At 34.0% G+C, this 21841-nt stretch overlaps 2 protein-coding genes across 3 annotated transcripts; both read left to right on the top strand.

The window, feature by feature from the left end:
• Window positions 1–848: 848 nt before the first annotated feature.
• LOC110717234 (protein FAR1-RELATED SEQUENCE 5-like) lies at window positions 849–4264 on the top strand. Its single transcript, XM_021895887.1, has 4 exons — window positions 849–933; window positions 1105–1208; window positions 2903–3135; window positions 3655–4264. The coding sequence occupies exons 1-4, from the start codon at window positions 849–851 to the stop codon at window positions 4262–4264; spliced, it is 1032 nt and encodes a 343-aa protein (XP_021751579.1).
• A 9789-nt stretch (window positions 4265–14053) lies between these two features.
• On the top strand, window positions 14054–16772 carry LOC110717268 (zinc finger BED domain-containing protein RICESLEEPER 1-like). 2 transcript variants are annotated; one of them, XR_002510724.1, is made up of 3 exons: window positions 14054–14586; window positions 15988–16107; window positions 16487–16676. XR_002510724.1 is itself a non-coding variant. In XM_021895924.1 (2 exons), the coding sequence occupies exons 1-2, from the start codon at window positions 15559–15561 to the stop codon at window positions 16703–16705; spliced, it is 768 nt and encodes a 255-aa protein (XP_021751616.1). In that variant the 5' UTR covers window positions 15524–15558; the 3' UTR covers window positions 16706–16772. The 2 variants fall into 2 exon arrangements, 1 of the variants encoding a protein (XP_021751616.1); XM_021895924.1 differs by lacking the exon at window positions 14054–14586 and having other exon boundaries at window positions 15524–16107; window positions 16487–16772.
• Window positions 16773–21841: the final 5069 nt, after the last annotated feature.

The following is a 21841-nucleotide window of genomic DNA, read 5'->3' as shown; positions in this document are numbered from 1 at the left end:
AGCTTTAGGATCAAACAATATCAACGGCTCTAATAAATCCAAACTTTTGATATCAAACATATCAAACGATATACGGCTGCTACTCAGAAAAACATAGCAAAGAAATACGAGCTTCAATTTAAGTGAGAATCAAGAATTACGAACGTTATTCCATTTGATTTTTGTCAGATTTTAGCAGCAACAAGAATCGACAAGCTTCATAGATTATACAGGTAAATAATCATCAAAAGTTATGTTAGTGTTTTCCGAATGTATTTTTCTTAATTTTTGTTAGTATTTTCGAATTTCATGGTTTGAATGTTGGATTTTCATTAAAATTTTACCAATGAGTGATCTTAGCATCAAAATTTACAAAATATTTTTCAATTGCATGTTAATCTTAGTGTTTGAGGATTTCAAATTTTTCAGTTCAAATTATTTTCGTTAATTACATGTTAATTGCATGATAATTTTTGATTTTTGAGCTTTGTTCTGTTCTCATTGAATTACATGTTTAATTGCATCAGTCGCCAATTATTGAATTTCATGTTAATTGCATGATAATTTTCAATTTTTAAGGTTTGTTCTGTTCTTATTGAATTGCATGTTTAATTGCATCAATTATTGATTTGATTGAATTTACTTCTTTGAAATTTTTTGAATTAAATCAATAATTTAGGTTTGATTAATTTGATAGAGATAGAAAATTTGCAATCAAATTTAAAATGAGAAAATGAATTGAAAATTAGCAAACCTAATTATTTGTAATAATATAAAAAAAATGTAATGAGCAAACATAATTAAAATGAGCAAATCCAAAAAAAATGAGCAAATATAAAAATGAGCAAATGAGCAAAAATAAGTTGGTAATGGTGGTGGTGGTAGGGTGTAGGGGACAGGAGCGGCGGCGGGGGAGTGAGAGTGAGACAGGTTGTGGTGGTGATAGTGATGGTGGTAAGGTGTAGGGGCAGGGATAGGGGCGGAGGAAGGAGACAGAGTTTGGTGGTGGGGTGATTGTATGGTGTAAGGAAGAGGGTGACAAATGGCATTCATCTCATTAACATGAGTTGTAGAAGCAGTGAAAGTGAAAGAGGTAGTTGTAGCTAATGCTATTGCTAATGCTAGGATTAGAAGAGAAAGAGTGCCCATATTATTATGAAGAAAAAAGAGTAGAGAGAAAGAAAGTGGAGGGAAGTGATGGGAAGGCTTATGTAGCTGCTTCGGGGAAGGTGAAAAACTGCTAGGAGCCTTGCATTAGTGAAGCGAAGGCAGTCCTTTAGGGAATTCAGCTTGCTCTAGATTTTAGCCACTAACATATCACAGCAGAAAGTGATTTTAGTTAAGGAGCATTCATGATTGATTGCAGATACAACAGTATCCAAAATCAATTTCTCTTGCATCTACCTGGTCTATAATTGACTATTTATATAAAATTGATAATTCGATGAAAATTTGGTTCTATAGATATGCTTTATGCTTGATGTTGCTGCGTTGTACTGTGTGTTATTTTGACAAGTAATATATCATATATAGGCTCATTTAGCAAATGAGCAAATATTTAGTTGCTCATTTATCAAATGAGCAAATAATTAGTTGCTCATTTGTCAAATGAGCAAATACTTAATTGCTAATTTCACAAATAAGCATTGAGTTATTTGCTCATTTGACAAATGAGCATTTAATTATTTTCTCATTTGACAAAAGATCAAAGAATTGTTTGCTTATTTAAAAAATGAGCATTGAGTTCATTGGTATGCTTGCCTGTGCACAAGCCGCACACCCTTCTTCTTGGTCTGTTTCCTACATACCAACCACACTCTCTTCTTCCACTTCCCTGCAAAAACCTATCCCCCCCTGCCCCTTCATCTTTCTGCCTGCAGTTCTGATTTCATAAATTGTTGTGTGTGTGTGTGTGTGTGTGTGTGTGTGAGTGAGTGAATGTAAGAGTGTATGTATAAGTGTGTGTGTTTGGTTCTGGCCGCGTACATTCTTATTTAAGAATCTAATTTCAGTTCTAATTATTGAGAGTCTGTGTGTAAGTGTGTTTAAGGGGGTGCATATTCACTTGTTACTATTTTGTGGAATTGTTGATGACTTGTTATTTCTATTATATTTAATGTCAGAATTGATGAGCAACAACGAACAACTTGACAGTCATTCTAGTACCCATCACATATGTGCCAACTACTCCTACAATAGTAATTTCTCCTAAAGTAGCACCTTTGCTCACTCCTAGAGGAACAAAAGAATGGCTTCCAATATGCCCCAATGAGTTGAAACTAGTTATAGGGATGAAGTTTAATAATCTAGAATTTTATAAAAGTTACGCATTTGCTGCTGGATTCAAAACGAGAAAGTCTACAACTAAAAGACAAAGAAGAAGCAAAGAATTAAAATCACAATATATCTTATGCAATAAGGAAGGATACAAAGAGAAAAGAAAGGCTACTGTTGAAAAAGATTTAAATAACAAGGAAGGAGAAAGCAATGAAGAAAAAGCTTCAATCAAAAGGAAGAGACTTGTTACCCGTTTTGGGTGTAAGGCACATATTGTCATAAAGCATTGTGATGATAACAGATTCATAGTGTCACAGTTTCATGAGGGGCATACGCATGCACTTTATACACCTAGTTGCAATCTCTTCCAAAAAGAAGGAAGGAAAATGAACATATTGCACAAAAAAATAATTGTGAATAATTCTAAGGTAACACTTTTAAAATCTGTTATGTTTCATGAATAATCTATATGTTCTAATAAAAGTTGTTTGCTCATTTGAAAATCGAGCATTATATTGTTTGTTCATTTGAAAAATGACCATTGAAAAATGACCATTAAATTGTTTCCTTATTTTAAAAAGGAGCATTAAATTGTTGAGCATTGAATTATTTGTTCATTTGACAATCTGTTTTGTTCTTTATATAGGTGAATATTGGTCCCGTTACAACTTTTCGAATGATGAAGGAAATTGTTGGAGGTTATGATAACATTGGTGCATCTAAGCAAGATTTCAAAAAATTTCATAGAGATTTAAAAGCATACATTCAAGGAAGTGATGCTCAAATGTTTGTGGATAACTTTACCATTAAAAAGCTAATGTGGAGCGCTTTTTTCTTTGACTTTGAGATGGATGAAGATTATTGCCTTTGTAGAGCATTGTGGGTAGACCTCCTTTGTAAAAAGATTTATGCTCTATTTGGTGATATGGTATCCTTTGATACCACATACCAAACCAACAGCTAATACATAATAATCACAATTCATTTCTATGTTATAACCATGGCTTAACTTAACAACTTTATAAAATTGTTTGCTAATTTCAATGTGAAAAGTGAATATCGCCTTAAGTCTAATATTTTGTAATAAGAGTTTGTATGTGGGCATTGAATTGCATGTTCATTTAACAAATGAGCACTGAATTATTTGCTCATTTGACAAATGAGGAAAGAATTGTTTGCTTATTTCACAAATGACCAATGAGTTATTTGCTCATTTGACAAAATGAGCATTAAATTATTTGCTTAGTTGAAAAAAGAGCAAAGAATTGTTTGCTTATTTCACAAATGAGAATCGAGTTATTTGCTCATCTGACAAATGAGAACTAAATTATTTTATTATTTGTCAAATGAGCATTGAATTATTTGGTCATTTAAAATTTAATCTGTATGTGTAAACAGGTATAACATGGTGTTTACTCCATTTACAGGGGTTGATCATTATAAGAGCTGCATTACTTTTGCTGCTGGTTTCATAGCAAAGGAAGATATTGTGTCATTTGAGTGGTTGTTCATATCATTTCTCAAGGCAATGGGGGGGAATGAACCTAATTGTACGATCACGGATCATGATCCAGCAATGAATATAGCTGTTAAAAGTGTGTTTAAGAAGACTGAACATCGATTCTATATGTGGCACATAATGAAAAAGTTAGCAGATAAGGTGGAGAAATCAATCATGCAAGAAGAAACTGGTTTCCTAAAAAAAATATGTTCTTGCGTTTGGCATCTTGAAATTGAACCCGTTGAGTTTGAAGAAAGGTGGAACAAGGCGATGGTTGAATACCACTTGGAAGATCATGAGTGGTTAGGTTATATGTACAAGATAAGGGACAAGTGGATTCCAGCATATTTTAGAGATGTGTTCCTTGGAGGAATAATGCGTACAACATTAAGATCTGAAAGTGAAAACAACTTTTTCTGCTCCTTTATCAATCCTCATGTGTCACTTGTTGAGTTTTACTTGAGATATGAAGCTGCAAGTGATGCCCAGAGACACACTCAAGGTTAGAATGATAATGATTCAAAGCAGAAATATCCAGAGTGCAAAACACCACTAAGGATAGAAAAGCATGCCTCACATTTATATACTAACTATGTCTTTTATGAATTTCAATATGAGGTTGAAATTTCTTGTTTTTCTTGTGGTGTTGATGAATTGAAGAAAGAAAATGGATTGGAAGTTGCAAAGGTAAGTGAAGGTAATCGGATTAGAACATTTGATGTTGTGTTTAATCCAACTAACTATGACATCACATGTTCTTGCAAGATATTTTATAGATAAGGAATTTCATGTAGACATATGATTTGGGTTTGGAAAGCAAAAAGGTTTGAAACCATTCCTGAGCAGTATATGCTACACAGATGGACTACTATGGCACTGAAAAAACCAATTTTTGACTTAGGTGGAAACCTGTTGGAGCAATGTGCAAATTTAATTGACAAGAAAAAATTGTTAAATGATTTATGGTTAGAGATACACACTTGTGTAAGTTTGGCAGAAGGCAATGATGAAGATATTCAAGACCTTGTGATAAATCTTCAAGGAATAAGAAAGGATTTGGAGGCTAAGAGGATTCACTGGACGAAAAAGGTAAAAAGGCACCGGTTCAAACCCCCCCTTTGGCACCGGATTTGAACCGTTGGGGATTTGAGGGATGCCAAATCCATGAAAATTTGGCACCGGTTCAAAACCGGTGCCAGCTAAAGCATTTAGCACCGGTTAACCGGTGCTAACTACATGCTTTGGCACCGATTAACTGGTGCCAACTACTATGGCGCGAATTTTTTTTTTAATTTTCAATACTATTGGCACCGGTTTTTAGCATGAACCGGTGCCTTTAACTACGTTTGCTTTTTTTTTTTTCCAGCAATAATATATAATAATATTAATACTAATAAATAAAATAATAATGAGATCATGTACATCCTGCATTAATTCTACCATTAGGATATTATAATAACAATAATTAATAATAATTATTATTAGTTTAATATTAGTAATAATAATTGAAATAATAATAATACATAAACATTGATAACAATCCCAAAATGTAATACTAATTAGAAAAAAGTGTCGTAATAACAAACAATATTAATCAGTAATGTACGTAGTATACAAGTTCAAATAGAAATAATACGTACAAATTAAATGTGATGAAGGACGCCAACATGTCTCGAACTTCATTAAGTTCTTCGCTCGTGAACGGACGTCCCGTTTGTCCCTTGCGAAACTTGGAATAAACGAAACGTAAGTTAGGAGTGCATTACCTAGGTTATATATGCATGTAAAAATACATTTACAAGTAAGGCCTATTTGACTACTATGATACCTATTTCCTACACTTCTTGTCAACTGAACTCATACTTACTCATAACATGTCATTATCACTTATTGATAGGTGGCTAAGGCTTGAAATTGCAAGAAAAGAGCATTTTAAGGGTTTTAGGACGTATTTTCAATCAAAATGGCCCAAGTAAGGCCTATTTGATTACTATGATGCCTATTTCCTACATTTCTTGTCAAGTGAACTCATACTTACTCATAACATGTCATTCTTACTTATTTATAGGTGGCTAAGGCTTGAAATTACAAGAAAAGAGTAATTTAAGGGTTTTAGGACGCATTTTCAACCAAAATGGCACAAGTAAGGCCTTTTTTACTACTATGATGCCTATTTCCTACACTTCTTGTCAAGTGAACTCATACTTACTCATAACATGTCATTATCACTTAGTTATAGGCTTCTAATGTGCAAAATTACGAGAAAAGAGCAATTTAAGGGTTTTAGGACGCATTTTCAACTATAATGGCCCAAGTAAGGCCTATTTGACTACAATGATACCTATTTCCTACATTTCTTGTCAAGTGATCTCATACTTACTCATAACATGTCACTATCACTTATTTATATGTGGTTAAGGCTTGAAATTACAAGAATATAGCAATTTAAGGGTTTTAGGACGCATTTTCAACCAAAATTGCCCAAGTAACACTACACGAAAAGAGCAAATTGGCAACGGTTTTGAACCGTTGCCATTGACCTGTAATTTTTTTTTTTGCTGCAATAATAATATATACATATTAAATAATAATTATTATTATAATATTAATATTAATAATAATAATTATTATTATTATTATCATAATATTAATATTAATAATAATAATTATTAATATTATAATAGTATTAATAATAATTATTATGATAATAGTAACAAAAATTAGTATTATTAATAACAAAACATAAATAATAATAACAATCGCAAGAGATGATCTTAATTAGAAAAATGTGTCATGGTACCTACAAACAATTTTAATTAGTTATAATAATGTATAGTACATAATTAGTAAGCTAAGGCTAGGATTGATGAAGTAGCTAGCTAGTAAACGATATTTACAAATTAAATGTGATGTAGGTCGCCAACATCTCTCGAATTACATGGAGTTCCTCGCTCGTGTATGGTTGTCCCGTTTTCCCCTTGAAAAACTTAGAATACACAAAACGTGAGTTAGTAGAATGAAGTGAATTAATAATAATTGGGGTTAGTTAGAAGGAATGACCCTAACAAAACTTGGAATAATACACAAAACGTAAGTGAACTCATACTTACACATAATAATAACATGACATTATTACTTAGTTATATGTGACTAAGCTAAGGAATGAAATAACAAGAAAATAGCAATATTAGGGTTTAGGTCGCATTTTCGATCAAAATAGTCCAAGTAAGGCCATTTTGGCTTCTAGGATGCCTATTTTCTATAATTCTTGTATATTGAAATCATAACTATTTAAAACATATCATTATCACTTAGTTATAGGTGACTAATGCTTGAGATTACAAGAAAAGAGCAAGTAAGTGGTTTTGGAACGCAATTTCAACCAAAATGGCCCAAGTAAGGCCATTTTGGCTACCAGGATGCCTATTTTCTATATTTCTTGTCTATTGAACTCATAACTAGTTAAAAATGTCATAATCACTTAGTTATAGGTGCCTAATGCATGAGATTACAAGAAAATAGCAAGTAAGTGGTTTTGGAACGCAATTTCAACCAAAATGGCTCAAGTAAGGCCATTTTGGCTACTAGGATGCCTATTTTGTATATTTCTTGTCTATTGAACTCATAACTAGTTAAAAAATGTCATAATAACTTATTTATAGGTGACTAATGCTTGATATTACAAGAAAATAGCAAGTAAGTGGTTTTGGAACGCAATTTCAACAAAAATGGCTCAAGTAGGGCCATTTTGGCTTTTAGGATGCCTATTTTGTATATTTCTTGTCTATTGAACTCATAACTAGTTAAAAAATGTCATAATCACTTATTTATAGGTGACTAATGCTTGAGACTACAAGAAAAGAGCAAGTAAGTGGTGTTGGAACGCAATTTCAACCAAAATGGCTCAAGTAAGGCCATTTTGGCTTCTAGGATGCCTATTTTCCATAATTCTTGTATATTGAAATCATAACTAGTTAAAACATGTCATTATCACTTACTTATAGGTGAATAATGCTTGAGATTACAAGAAAACAGCAAGTAAGTGGTTTTGGAACGCAATTTCAACAAAAATGGTCAAGTAAGGCCTTTTTGGCTTTTAGGATGCCTATTTTGTATATTTCTTGTCTATTGAAATCATAACTAGTTAAAACATGTCATAATCGCTTAGTTAGAGGTGAATAATGCTTGAGATTACAAGAAAAGAGCAAGTAAGTGGTTTTGGAACGCAATTTCAACCAAAATGGCTCAAGTAAGGCCATTTTGGCTACTAGGATGCCTATTTTCTATATTTCTTGTCTATTGAATCATAACTAGTTAAAACATGTCATAATCACTTAGTTATAGGTGACTAATGCTTGAGATTACAGCAAGTAAGTGGTGTTGGAACGCAATTTCAACCAAAATGGCTCAAGTAAGGCCATTTTGGCTACTAGGATGCCTATTTTGTATATTTCTTGTCTATTGAACTCATAAATAGTTAAAACATGTCATAATCATTTAGTTATATGTGACTAATGCTTGAGATTACAATAAAAGTGCAAGTAAGTGGTGTTGGAACGCAATTTCAACCAAAATGGCTCAAGTAAGGCCATTCTGGCTACTAGGATGCCTATTTTCTATATTTCTTGTCTATTGAACTCATAACTAGTTAAAACATGTCATAATCACTTATTTATAGGTGACTAATGCTTGAGATTACAAGAAAATAGCAAGTAAGTGGTCTTGGAACGCAATTTCAACCAAAATGGCATACCTCTTCAAGCTGACGTGTGTCTGTACAATGACTCATCACTATGTCATACGTGAATCTCATCACGTATAGGCCACAGTCAAATACATTTTCCTGTTGTGTGCACTAGCATGAGGAACAAAGCACATGAATCAAAATGCATAGCAAATAAGCAACATCTTAAGCATTGTAAAGTAAGAAAATCACAACATCATGGGTAAATTACCTTGGGTGCTTTCCATGTAGGACCTCGAGGAGATCGAGGACTTATCTTCTTCATGGTACTACAGAAAATCAAAGTAATAAGTTCAAATTTGACTAGTATAATCAATACATATGAGTTAAGATATGAAAATCAATAACAAGAATTGAAACAAACTAGATACTTACTTTTGCAGTATGGACCTCACGAGGCGCTTTCTTACTTGAGGTAACCGAGCAGAATAAAAGTAGAAGATTGTGTTACTGGAAACACAAATCACAAGTAGGGTCCAATGATAACTACACACGAGACAAACAAATCAATAGTTAGCCTATTACAACAAATAAACTGGGAAAACAAATGAACTTGACTAGCATAATCAGACAAACTCCTCATAATATGGGACGAATATAAACTTGTCTCCCGCACTCACTGATTGCCTGATACCCCGTTCAGCATAGTACAACACGTCATCGGAGTTGCCTAAGATTCTAGCAGTGGACATCTGCTCAGGGCATAACCACCCAACTTGACAAGGAGATTCAAGCTCCCATATTTGCTCCTGGAGTGCTCTACATGCATGATAACAAAATGTTAATCGAAAACAAAACGACAAACACCACTAAACTGAATAACATAAATTGAGTACCAGTTGAATTACCTCATGCATATTTGAATGAGGGAAATGTTAAGCATTGCACCACTTAGAAATTCCTTCACATCTTCTTTGAATAGCCATGTCATTGCATCATCATCGTAGTGGAACATTTCCTAAGGAAGTTGAATTTGGATGGGGCTGTCATTAGGCAACACACAAACACGGTTGTGCAAATAAGCTAACTCCTGAGATAGCGATTGAAGCACCGTGTCTTCAACTAATGGAGTAGCTTGCGTAGCTGAACCTCGTGAAGGGCTCTTCATCGACGCTTTTCCACTCACCGAGCCATGTTCACTCCTCTTCTTTGGCCCCTCCACCCTCTTCTTTGGAGTTTGGCTTTTCCTCGATGGATAATAAGACAAATCACACAAATGGTTAGAAAATATTTCCATCCAACTCTTGGGAAGAAAAGATTAAAGCGTGAAAGCTAAATCTTAATTACCTGGTTCATTCACCGTATCCAAGCAGATGGCCATTGCACAAAACTACCTAGAGTGTAGTGAACTCATCCTCCTCCATGGGCACATGTATTAAGATGTCCTCGAACCCGGGAACCACAGAATGGATCCCGACAGAATAATGCTCAGGCAGAAGAGGTCGAAGATGGACCGTACCTTGTTCGGCCGGTTGTGCACTACCATAGGCAACAACATTCAAAGGTCCATCATATGATTCGCCCGGGTGAAGAAGTTCACAACGGGTCTCTTCCTGCAACAATTAGGAAGATACTTGTAAGAACCAATTATAGTAGAACCAAAAAACACGTGAAACACAAAAACAAGTAAGGCAACACATCAATAGAAGAAAATCAAAAATAAAATTAAACAAAAAAAAAAGAAAAAAAAAACCCAAAACGAGTGCAAAAAAAAAAAAAAAAAAACCGGGCGGGAAGGGCAGCAGCTGCACCCTCATTTTGGCTTCCCAATGAGAAGGAGAAGGAGAAGGAGAAGAAAGAGAAGGATGAGGAGGAGAAGGAGAAGAAAGAGAAAGAGGAGGAGGAGAAGGAGAAGGAGGAGCAAACAACAACAACACATCACATCAACAAAGCAACACCAACAACACAACACAACGAACTTCACCATTTCACAACCAACTTAACCATTTCACAACACAATCCAAAAACTAATATCATTATCCAAACAAGTAAGTACAAAATCACCTGTAGAATAGGAAAGTCATGAGGTGTCGGAGTATCAAGCCCCCTTGAGTACGCATATGAAGGAGTACCAATCTGCAATAGTGTATTTATATTGAAACATTAATTAGAACCGTACCCACGTAACTCAACATATCAAAACTTATAGAGTTGAATTCTAATCATGTACCTCCTCGCGTGCATTTATCTCCTGTTCTCCTTCTCTTCGTGGGTGGCTACTTGAGTCGACCGGTGTTGTCGAGGAAAAGGGCATGGTCGGCAAATTCATTTGCTTCGCCCATGCATTGAACTCTTCGCGCATCTCATTGCGCACTTGTTCTTTAATTGATGCCACCGTGGCATCGAAGTTCTGTGGCGAGTTCACACTTTCTCGGGATCTTCCAGATTTGGTATATTCGGGACCCATTACTTTCTCCCATCCTAGCAAGCTCCCCCCAGCACCTAATACCCGTCCCGGATGGTAGGGCTTTCCCATAGCCAAGGTGAAGGGGTCCTTCTCTACCGTCAGGACGAGCTTGCCTTCAACAAGCTCTCCAGTGTACTCAAGCTGTAGCAAAAACAAAATGGCAACATGAAGTAAGTGTTTATATAAAGTGATATATATGCAAATGAATAATGTAGTTCACTAGTTCATAGTTGCTTACTAGCTTATCTGTCATTTCTTTGATTTCCAGAGCCTTGATGGACCATTTTCCGGTTTTCTTGTCCCGCGAATGCATAGAACAAAAGAAATCCCCAGCACGACTAACCAAAGTACTGGTCGTGGAGTCAGATGGCGCTGTGGAGGACCCTAGAAGCGCAGAGGGGTATACTCCTTCACTCACCCACGTATCCCTCCATTCATCATACGTTATTGCTCCCATATGATGGTGGTATTACTTTTGCAATGCATTCTTGGAATTCTCCTCCCTCATTTCCTACATAAAAAGATATGTTAGTTTCATTACTAATAAAACAGACGATAAATTACAACACAATTTTCATCAGAGTTCTTTAAACTTACAATTTCTTCCTTTTTACATTTTTTAAGAACGAAAGCTTCCCAATCATCCTTCGATATGCTAGGCCATATTTTCCATGGGAGTTCCTTTTCATCGATGACATCATCATCACTGCCACCTCCTTTCTTGTTCTTTGGTTTCCTCACAAGTTCCTTTGTGATAAACCGACGAACTAAGTTACACTTGAAGCTTCTGAATCTTGGCGCAAGTAAGGATTCAAACACCCTTCGATTGGCGTACTCATTTGGAATGTTAAATAGACTCTGCAAGCATAAATAACAAACATTATTAGTTTGCCCATAACATAACAATAAATTGAAATTGTTTATAAATAATGTGGAATAAAAAAAACTTACCCTGGTATCATTCCAAAACGTGTCAATCAAGCCTGTAGGTACGTCGCTCATACGAAGCGTAATGGGGATTTTGCGCGCACAAATCCCAACTTGACCAGCATACTGACGACGCCATTTACCTGAGGGTTAGCCTACCCTGTCATACTCCAAGACCATAGGACCGACAGGTTTTTTGAAAGTTGTTGTCGGACCCCTCAGCTTTTTTTCTTCGCTGGTGCCTGCACCCCCCCCCCCCCCCTCCACTTTGATCCTCACGAAACGGCTCCACAATGGCATTATCTATTGGAGGCGCTTGCTCAGCTGCAATTTCAAACTCATCTATCATTCTCTCCAATACATCTTATGCCTGATCTTCTGGCTCACCCATATCAGGTTCCTTGTTCACATCATACAGCTGGTCCCCAACATTAGATGAATCATCATCATTAGATTCAACATCCTCAACTCGAACACGATATTGATCGTCCGCCATTAGATGTTAAAACCTGTCATTACAAACATAACACGTTATTAGATGCTGAATTGTAAGGTAAACTTATAATCATATATAAATTGCTGAATTATAATACAAATAAACATAGAAAATGGTGAAGCAAGTTACTTTATTCATTTAAAAGAATATAAGAAAAATGGGCAAGTAATTCAACAATTTCATTTATTTTCACCTAAAATGTGATTTTATAATTCTTTCTACGCCTACAATTCAAACTAACAGAAAATATATAGTACCTCAATCTAATATTCCTTCATCGTGGTCTGATCTCATATAATTGGCTTGGTCGTCTATCTTATTTGGCACAGCAGGTCTAGGAACAGTGAAAGGTGCCGAGTCATCAAAGGCATCATATTCTTCCTCATCCTCGACATCTCCAACGCCAAGGATTCTTCTTTTGTCGGCTAGCACATTAGACCATTTCAATCTAGGCATATGATGATGCAAACATTTCATATATTTATTGTTGTATTTAGTTTGTCATTATATAATAAATACACAAATCTAATAGCTAGCATGAAAAAACGTTTATTAAAACAATAATAGAGAGAAAGAAATATTTATAGCTTAGAGAAGTTTATAATTCATACCAACACAATGGATGTATTCTTTATAACTTCCCTATGTGTAGTCTTCAAACTTAACTAGCTTCAACTTCAATTCACATATGAACCTATAAAAACGCAAAAAGAAAAAACAAAAAACAAATTAAAAGTTAGTAAGTATGTATGAGTAATGGATAATAGGGGTGGCAAAAACTGACCCGACCCGAAAACCCGACCCGAACATAGCGGGTTAGGGTTGAGAATTTCGACACGAAAACTTAAATGGGTTGACACGAACCCGACCCGAAATTAAATGGGTTAGGTTAAGGTTGAAAATTTCAACCCGAAAATGACCCACATAACCCGAAAATAATTTTCGGGTCAAAATCAGGTCGGGTCAACCCGAACCCGACCTTATAACCCGAATAAAAAATTCTTAAAAAAAAATCATTTTAATGGCTAATGGCCCAAGCCCAATTTAAAGTTCTAAACCTAAAAAAACCCTAAATGTGACTAACCCCCACCAGCCGTTTTTGCCTCCTATTTTCTCATTTTGCCCTCTCTCTCTCTCTCTCTCTCTCTCTCTCTCTCTAAACTTCTCTGGTTCTCATTTTCTCAACAATCTCAAGTTCTCAGACACTCCACACTCACTCTTTCCTTCTAGTTCTTTCTCACTCTTTCGTTCTCAAGTTCTCAACTTTTCCCTCTTCTCACTCGTTCTCACTCCTCAACGCCTGAAAGGTAATGGTTATTAATTGTTTTTTATTTCGTTTCGTTTTTGTTTTGAATTTCAAGTTCTGATTCTGAATTTTCCATTCTTGTTTTTTTTTTCAAATCTTCAAATCTTCATCTCCTTCAAGCTGTCAAACCTCAAACTCTCAAAGGTAATTCTTTTTTAATTTTTGTTGTTTTTGTTTCGATTTTTGTTGTTTTCGTTTCTGTTTTGTTGTTTTCGTTTCGGTTTTGTTCTTGATTTTTGATGTTTTTTTTTCGTTTCAATTTTTTTGTTTTCGTTTCGAGTTTGGTTGTTTTCGTTTTGGTTTTGTTGTTTTCGTTAGTTTTGTTCTTGATTTTTGTTGTTTTTGTTTCCGTTCCATTTTTGGTTGTTTTCGTTTCGAGTTTGGTTGTTTTCATTTCATTTTGGTTGTTTTCGTTTGGTTTGTTCTTGATTTTGTTGTTTTTGTTTCTGTTTCAATACAGATTTGTATTTGATTATTGTTGTTGTTCTTGCATGATAATAGTATTAAGTTTATATAACGTATGATGGGTTGCTTTGTAAATTTCTAGCACAATAATCCAATTTCTGATCTAATTTACAGCAAGAATATATCTTTGACATGCATGTGATTTTTTTTTTTTAATTTTAGGTCTGATTTAGATTATATCTCTAGCTTGTTGTTGTTGACTAGTTGTTTATTTTATATTGTTGTTCTTGTCCAAATAATTTCTGATTTTTTGCGGTAATTATGGATGTTGATGTTTAGATTATATTTCTAGAAAGAATAGATCAGTTTTTGTCTCTTGTTTTAAAATAAATGTTTTATTTTGTTATAATTTTTGCAGTAATTATGGATGCCGATGTTCAGCAACTTTCTTCCGAGGAAGAGGAGATTGACTCGACAACACAAGACAAAGGAAATGGTAAAAACCAGAAAACTTCTTCTGGTAAACCTCGTGTGATTCTTACTGGTAAGAAACGTCAACGTCGGCTTTCTTCTAGTGTTTGGGTGAATTTTGATTTTTTAGACGAGCCTGATGAAAATGGTAATCTAATTTGCAAATGTAAAAAGTGTGGTATACATTTTAATGCTGATAGTAAGAATGGAACTAGGAATCTTCATCGTCATTTGAAAAATTGCAAACAAAGGTCTTTTAGGGATGTTGGTCAAATGATATTAGAGAAAACATCCTCTGGTTTAGGAAATAGATTGAGTGAATTTGATGCTAATTATTTCCGTGAATTATTATCTCTTGCTATTGTGGAGCATGATATGCCATTTCAGTTTGTAGAGTTCAAGGGTTTTAGGAGATGTTTTAATTATTTGCATCCTGATTTCAAACCTATCACTCGAAATACTATCAAATCTGATGTACTTTAAATGTATAAAAGAGGGAAAGAAAAATTAAAAGCTGTTTTGGGCTCAACTTGTAGTAGAATTGCATTGACTTCTGATTGTTGGACTTCTATAACCACTGATGGTTATATTTCATTGACAACTCATTATGTTGACAAGTCTTGGTGTTTGCAAAAAAAGATTTTGAACTTTTCTTACATTGGTCCTCCCCATACAGGAATTCATTTATGTGATCATGTGTATGGTTTGTTAAAAGAATGGGGTATTCAAAAAAATATTTTTTTCAATTACATTAGATAATGCTTCTTCAAATGATGTTTTTGCTGAAAATCTAAAAGGGGAACTTGAGTTGATTTGTGGTGGGGAATTTTTTCATGTAAGGTGTTGTGCTCACATTCTTAATTTAATTGATCAAGATGGTTTAAAATAAATTGATGAGGCTATGTATAAGATTAAAGAGAGTGCCAAATATTGTAAGAGTTCACAAGCTAGGAAACAAAGGTTTTTAAGTTGTGTATCACATGTTGAAATTCACTCTACTAGACTTTTACAACAAGATATTCCTACTAGATGGAATTCAACTTACATGATGCTTGATTGTGCTTTGTATTTTAAAAAAGCTTTAATTCACTTTCAAAAAGTTGATGCCAATTATGTACATTGTCCTTCTGTTGAAGAATGGGGTAGAGTTGAAAAAATATGCAAGTTTTTGAAACTTTTTCATGATGTCACACTTGCCTTTTCTAGGACCAAATATCCAACTTCCAATCTCTACTTTCATAGAGTCTTACAAGTTAGGTTGTTGTTACAAAATGAAATGAAAAGTTCAGATCTTTTTATGCAAAAAATGGCTTGTAAAATGTATGAGAAATTTGGAAAGTATTGGTCAGAATTTAGTACATTTATGGTTGTTGCTGTGGTGTTGGATCCACGATATAAGTTGCAATGTGTCAATTGGGGTTACATGAGGATATATGGTCAGCATAGTGTTGAATACGAGCTTGAGTTTTCTAAGGTTAAGGATGCTTTACGGAGGTTGTACGAGGCTTATGCATCCAGTCATTCTTCATCAAGCAATGTTATTCCCACTGCTAATGCTTCCAATGCTAATGAAGCTTCCGATGATTTTATGATGGTAAACAACTGTATGAGTTTCTGTCTTTCTGATGCATTTACCTTTATTGCAAGTGAAAACATATCCTGATTTAATAATCTGATTTTTTATAATCTGATTTTATTATAATCTGATTTTATTATATCTGATTTATTATATTATAATCTGTGATTTATTGTATTATAATCTGATTTTTATTTTCTGTTTTTTTTGTGTCATGGTGTCATGCTACTCATATAATTTGATTTATTATATTATAATCTGATTTATTGTATTATAATCTGATTTTCTTATAATCTGATTTATTATATTATAATCTGATTTTATTGTATGATAATCTGATTTTTATTTTTTGATTTTTTGTGACATGCTACTCATGTAATCTAATCTTGGTATATAGGATTTTGATAGTTTTTCTATGGAGCAATCAAATGTGTCAATCAAATCTGAAGTTGATATGTATTATGAGGAGCCACTTATCCCCCGAGGCACCAACCTTGATATTTTGTCTTATTGGAGAACTTGCTCGGTCCGGTATCCTATATTAGCTAAAATTGCTAGGGATGTTCTTGTTGTCCCCGTATCAACTGTGGCCTCCGAATCAGCTTTTAGTACTTGAAGTCGAGTGCTTGATTGTTATAGAAGTGCTTTAAAATCAGAAACAGTGGAGGCTATAATTTGCTTAAGGGATTTGGGGAAGGTAAAAAATGAGTTAGAACTATTATATTACTTATAAATTATCTTTTATTTTTAGTACATGTGTTGATTTTAATTTGCTATCTTTTCTTGTAGATAATATGGATCCTCAAATGGCAATGCTATGTGGAGCCGTTATGAAGCTTAAGGTGGGGGACAACGATGACGCACCACAAACCTCGTCGGAACTATCAGAATTTGATGAGAATGCTTCTTCGAATATTATTTGAGTCACAAGGACTAAAGTTTATTAAAAGACATTTTTTTCTTTTTAATTATGGTTTGTAATTTGTTAAGACTATTTTGGTGTGTTAGTGACTTAGTGTGTAATAGTTAATTAGGCATTTTAGACTATTGAAAATATTGGGTAAAAAATCCAAGTTTTGTTAACTGTTTGAAAACACAAAATTTGGCTAAAAATCAGTTTATTCAGCTAAAAAAAAATTAAAACAATTAACAAAAGTCAGGTCAAATCAGGTTGTTTTTGGGTTGACCTGAACCCGAAAATATCAGGTTCGGGTTGGGATTTTCAACCCGAAAACTTAAATGGATCAGGTTCAGGTTGGGGATTCCCTGACCCGAAACACGAAAACCCGAACACGAACCCAACCTGACCTGATCTGTTTGCCACCCCTAATGGATAATAAATACAAATAGGGACATTAATGGGTTTCAAACAACTACCAGAAAGGGCGCCATAGACCAACAGTGAGAGCGAGCAAGAAGGTTGTTGTACGTGGAGGGGGGCAATGCGCGTCTATGTTATTGACAAACCCTAGATTACAGGATCGGAACTTATGATTACTAAATTGTAAAGCATTATTAAAAACTTAAAACCTTAAAACATATAATAAGAGCACATAATATAAGAAATACCAAAAGGAAAGACACTAGAATCCTTTAATTGTGGTCTTTGCTGGATCTACATATATATAAAAGTTAAGTGGAAATATTAAGCATTAAATTGTGTTTTTGCTATAATCTCCAATAAATGCAACAAGGAACGTGAAAAGTATTAGCAATATTTGCTATAATCTCCAATAAACATCCAAGTTTCAAGTTTCAACTAATAAAACTTGAGACTTACAGAGCTATGTATTATACAGAGCTACATCCAAGTTTCAAGTTTCAACTAATAAAACTTGAGACTTACAGAGTTATGTATTATTCAGAGCTACATCCAAGTTTCAAGTTTTAACTAATTAAACTTTCACCTATTTTAACAGCTAACTACCCAAGATCTATGTATTACACAGAGCTACAACCCCTGGACTGTCGTTGACAATTGTTAACCTTCCAGCAACAAAATTTATTTACTTTTAAACTGATTTCATTTACATTTACATGATTTCAATTTACTTTAACACATTTTAGTTACCAAACTATACAATTAGCACCCAAAATTTACATAGAATCTAAACACCAGAACAAGATACCAGAAAATTTGCACAATTCATAAAAATTGAACAACCAAAATCAATTATCCAAAATCAACACAAATTTGAAACATTTACCTTTATCCATGAGAAATTCGCAACAATCGCTTACAATTTGGAAAATTTAAGCTGGAAATTAATAGGAAAACGATTAAACCATCCCCTCATGTTAGGGTTCATAATCCTTATGAGTGCAAGTAGTGTGGGAAATTTAAGTAAAGAAAAAACCCAGATTATGCAACTCATAATAAAGGCAAGAACAAAATCCCAACTCTTATTAAAACCTAATTGCTACTTAATTATACCTTAGGTTAAAGCTGTTTCAATGGAGGGAATTTGGCCGGAGTACGACGCGAGTCTTATCTTCGACGGACAGACGTGAGAATGCTCGAGCTCGCACCACTTCAATGGAGTAACAAAGAGGGAAGAAGAAGATGAAGAAGGGAGGAGGGAAAACGCGCCTGTTTTTTATTTTAAGTATTGAAGAAGAACGTTGCTTGCTTGAATGAAGAAGAAGGATGGAGTATACAGTATACAAAAACCCGGGTTTTTTTTTCTTAAATTGGTAACGGTTAACCATTGCCAAATGTGAACATTTAAATTTTTTTTTCTTTTTTTTTTATTAGTTTGGCAACAGTTAACCGTTGCCAACTCTACCCCTTTTAATTTTAATTTTTTTTAAAAAAATACAATAAATTGGCAACGGTTAACCGTTGCCAACTCTGATATTTAAAATGGCGCTCACTTAAGTTGGCAACGGTTTTCATGAACCGTTGCCATAGGGGGGTTGCCTATTTCTTTTTTTCTACTAGTGTAAGGCCTATTAGACTAATATGATACTGCTAATGCTTGAAATTACAAGATATAGTCAATGGCATACCTCATCAAGCTGTAGTGTGTCTGTACATTGACTCACTATGTCAAACATGAATCTCATCACATATAGGCCACAATCAACTCCGGTATCTTGTTGTGCGCACTAGCATAAGGAACAAAGTACATGAATCAAACATGCATAGCAAATTAGCAACATCTTACGCATTATTTATTACGAAAATCACAATATCATGTGGCATTACCATCGGTGATTTCCATGTAGGACCTCGAGGAGCTCGACAATTTATCTTCTTCATAACATTATATAGAAAAGTAAGTTCAAATTTGATTAGTATGACTAATAAATGAGTTAGGTAATGATAATCAACAATAGGAAAATATATTTACTTTTGCAGTATGGACTTCACGAGGCGCTTTCTTGGATGAGGTAACCGAGCAGAATCAAAAAGAAAGATTATGTTACTGGAAACACAAATCACCAGCAGGGTCCAATGCAAACTACGTAAATAAATTCACAACAGACAAACAAATTAATAATTAGCCATGTACAACGTATAAGCACGGGAAACAAATGAATTTGACATAATCAGACGTACTCGTCATAATATGGGGCGAATATAAACTTGTCTCCCGCACACACTTATTCCTTGACACTCCGTTCAACATAGTACAACACGTTAGGGTAATTACCTAAGATTATAGTAGTGGAGATCTGCTTAGGGCATAACCACCCAATTTGACACGGAGAATCAATCTCACATATTAAACCTAAGATACTTAGTTATGAATATTTATGGCTTGAAACAACCTATAAAAAGAAATTTCTCAAGTTTTAGGTTCATTTAGAGCATTTACGGCTCGAAATGTTTTAAATGAGTTCTTACTTGCCCATTATTCATGATTTTAGATCAATGCTTGATTTAACTCCTATATTACACCTAAGATACTTAGTTATGAATATTTATGGCTTGAAACAACCTAAAAAAAGAAATTTCACAAGTTTTAGGTTCTATTAGAGTGTTTACGGTTCAAAATGGCCAAAATGAGTTCTAACTTGCCCATTTTTCATGATTTTAGCTCAATGCTTGAATTAAATCCAATATTACACCTAAGATACTTAGTTATGAATATTTATGGCTTGAAACAACCTAAAAAAAGCAATTTCACAAGTTTTAGGTTCATTTAGAGTGTTTACGGTTCAAAATGGCCAAAATGAGTTCTAACTTACCCATTTTTCATGATTTTAGCTCAATGCTTGATTTAACTCCTATATTACACCTAAGATACTTATTTATGAATATTTATGTCTTGAAACAACCTAAAAAAGCAATTTCACAAGTTTTAGGTTCATTTAGATTATTTACGGCTCGAAATGTCCTAAATGAGTTCTAACTTGCGCATTTTTCATGATTTTAGCTCAATGCTTAATTTAACTCCTATATTACACCTAAGATACTTAGTTATGAATATTTATGGCTTGAAACAACCTAAAATAAGAAATTTGACAAGTTTTAGGTTCATTTAGAGTGTTTACGGTTCAAAATGGCCAAAATGAGTTCTAACTTGCCCATTTTTCATGACTTTAGCTCAATGCTTGTATTAACTCCTATATTAAACCTAAGATACTTAGTTATGAATATTTATGGCTTGAAACAACCTATAAAAAGCAATTTCTCAAGTTTTAGGTTCATTTAGAGCATTTACGGCTCGAAATGTTTTAAATGAGTTCTTACTTGCCCATTATTCATGATTTTAGATCAATGCTTGATTTAACTCCTATATTACACCTAAGATACTTAGTTATGAATATTTATGGCTTGAAACAACCTAAAAAAAGAAATTTGACAAGTTTTAGGTTCATTTAGAGTGTTTACGGTTCAAAATGGCCAAAATGAGTTCTAACTTGCCCATTTTTCATGATTTTAGCTCAATGCTTGTATTAACTCCTATATTAAACCTAAGATACTTAGTTATGAATATTTATGGCTTGAAACAACCTATAAAAAGCAATTTCTCAAGTTTTAGGTTCATTTAGAGCATTTACGGCTCGAAATGTTTTAAATGAGTTCTTACTTGCCCATTATTCATGATTTTAGATCAATGCTTGATTTAACTCCTAGATTACACCTAAGATACTTAGTTATGAATATTTATGGCTTGAAACAACCTAAAAAAAGAAATTTCACAAGTTTTAGGTTCTATTAGAGTGTTTACGGTTCAAAATGGCCAAAATGAGTTCTAACTTGCCCATTTTTCATGATTTTAGCTCAATGCTTGAATTAAATCCAATATTACACCTAAGATACTTAGTTATGAATATTTATGGCTTGAAACAACCTAAAAAAAGCAATTTCACAAGTTTTAGGTTCATTTAGAGTATTTACGGCTCGAAATGTCTTAAATGAGTTCTAACTTGCGCATTTTTCATGATTTTAGCTCAATGCTTGATTTAATAGAATATTAATGGAAAACTAAACGACAATCACCACTAATCTGAATAACATAATTTGAGTACTAGTTGAATTACCTGATGCATATTTGAATTAAGGAAATGTTAAGCATTTCACCACGTAGAAATTCCATCACATCTTCTTTGTTGAGCCATGCAATTGCATCATTATCGTAGTGGAACATTTCCTTAGGTAGTGGAACTTGAATGGGAGTGTCACTAGGCAACATACAAACACGGTTATGCAGATAAGTTAACTCCTTAGAGAGCGATTAAAGCACCTTGTCTGCAACAAGTGGAGTAGCTTTCATAACTGAACCTCGCGAAGAGCTCTTCT

The sequence above is a fragment of the Chenopodium quinoa genome, unplaced genomic scaffold (genome assembly GCF_001683475.1).
Source record: "Chenopodium quinoa cultivar QQ74 unplaced genomic scaffold, ASM168347v1, whole genome shotgun sequence".
Lineage (NCBI taxonomy): Eukaryota > Viridiplantae > Streptophyta > Magnoliopsida > Caryophyllales > Amaranthaceae > Chenopodium > Chenopodium quinoa.
The sequence above is the reverse complement of the archived record's forward strand: the minus strand, read 5'-3'. Positions and strand labels throughout refer to the sequence as shown.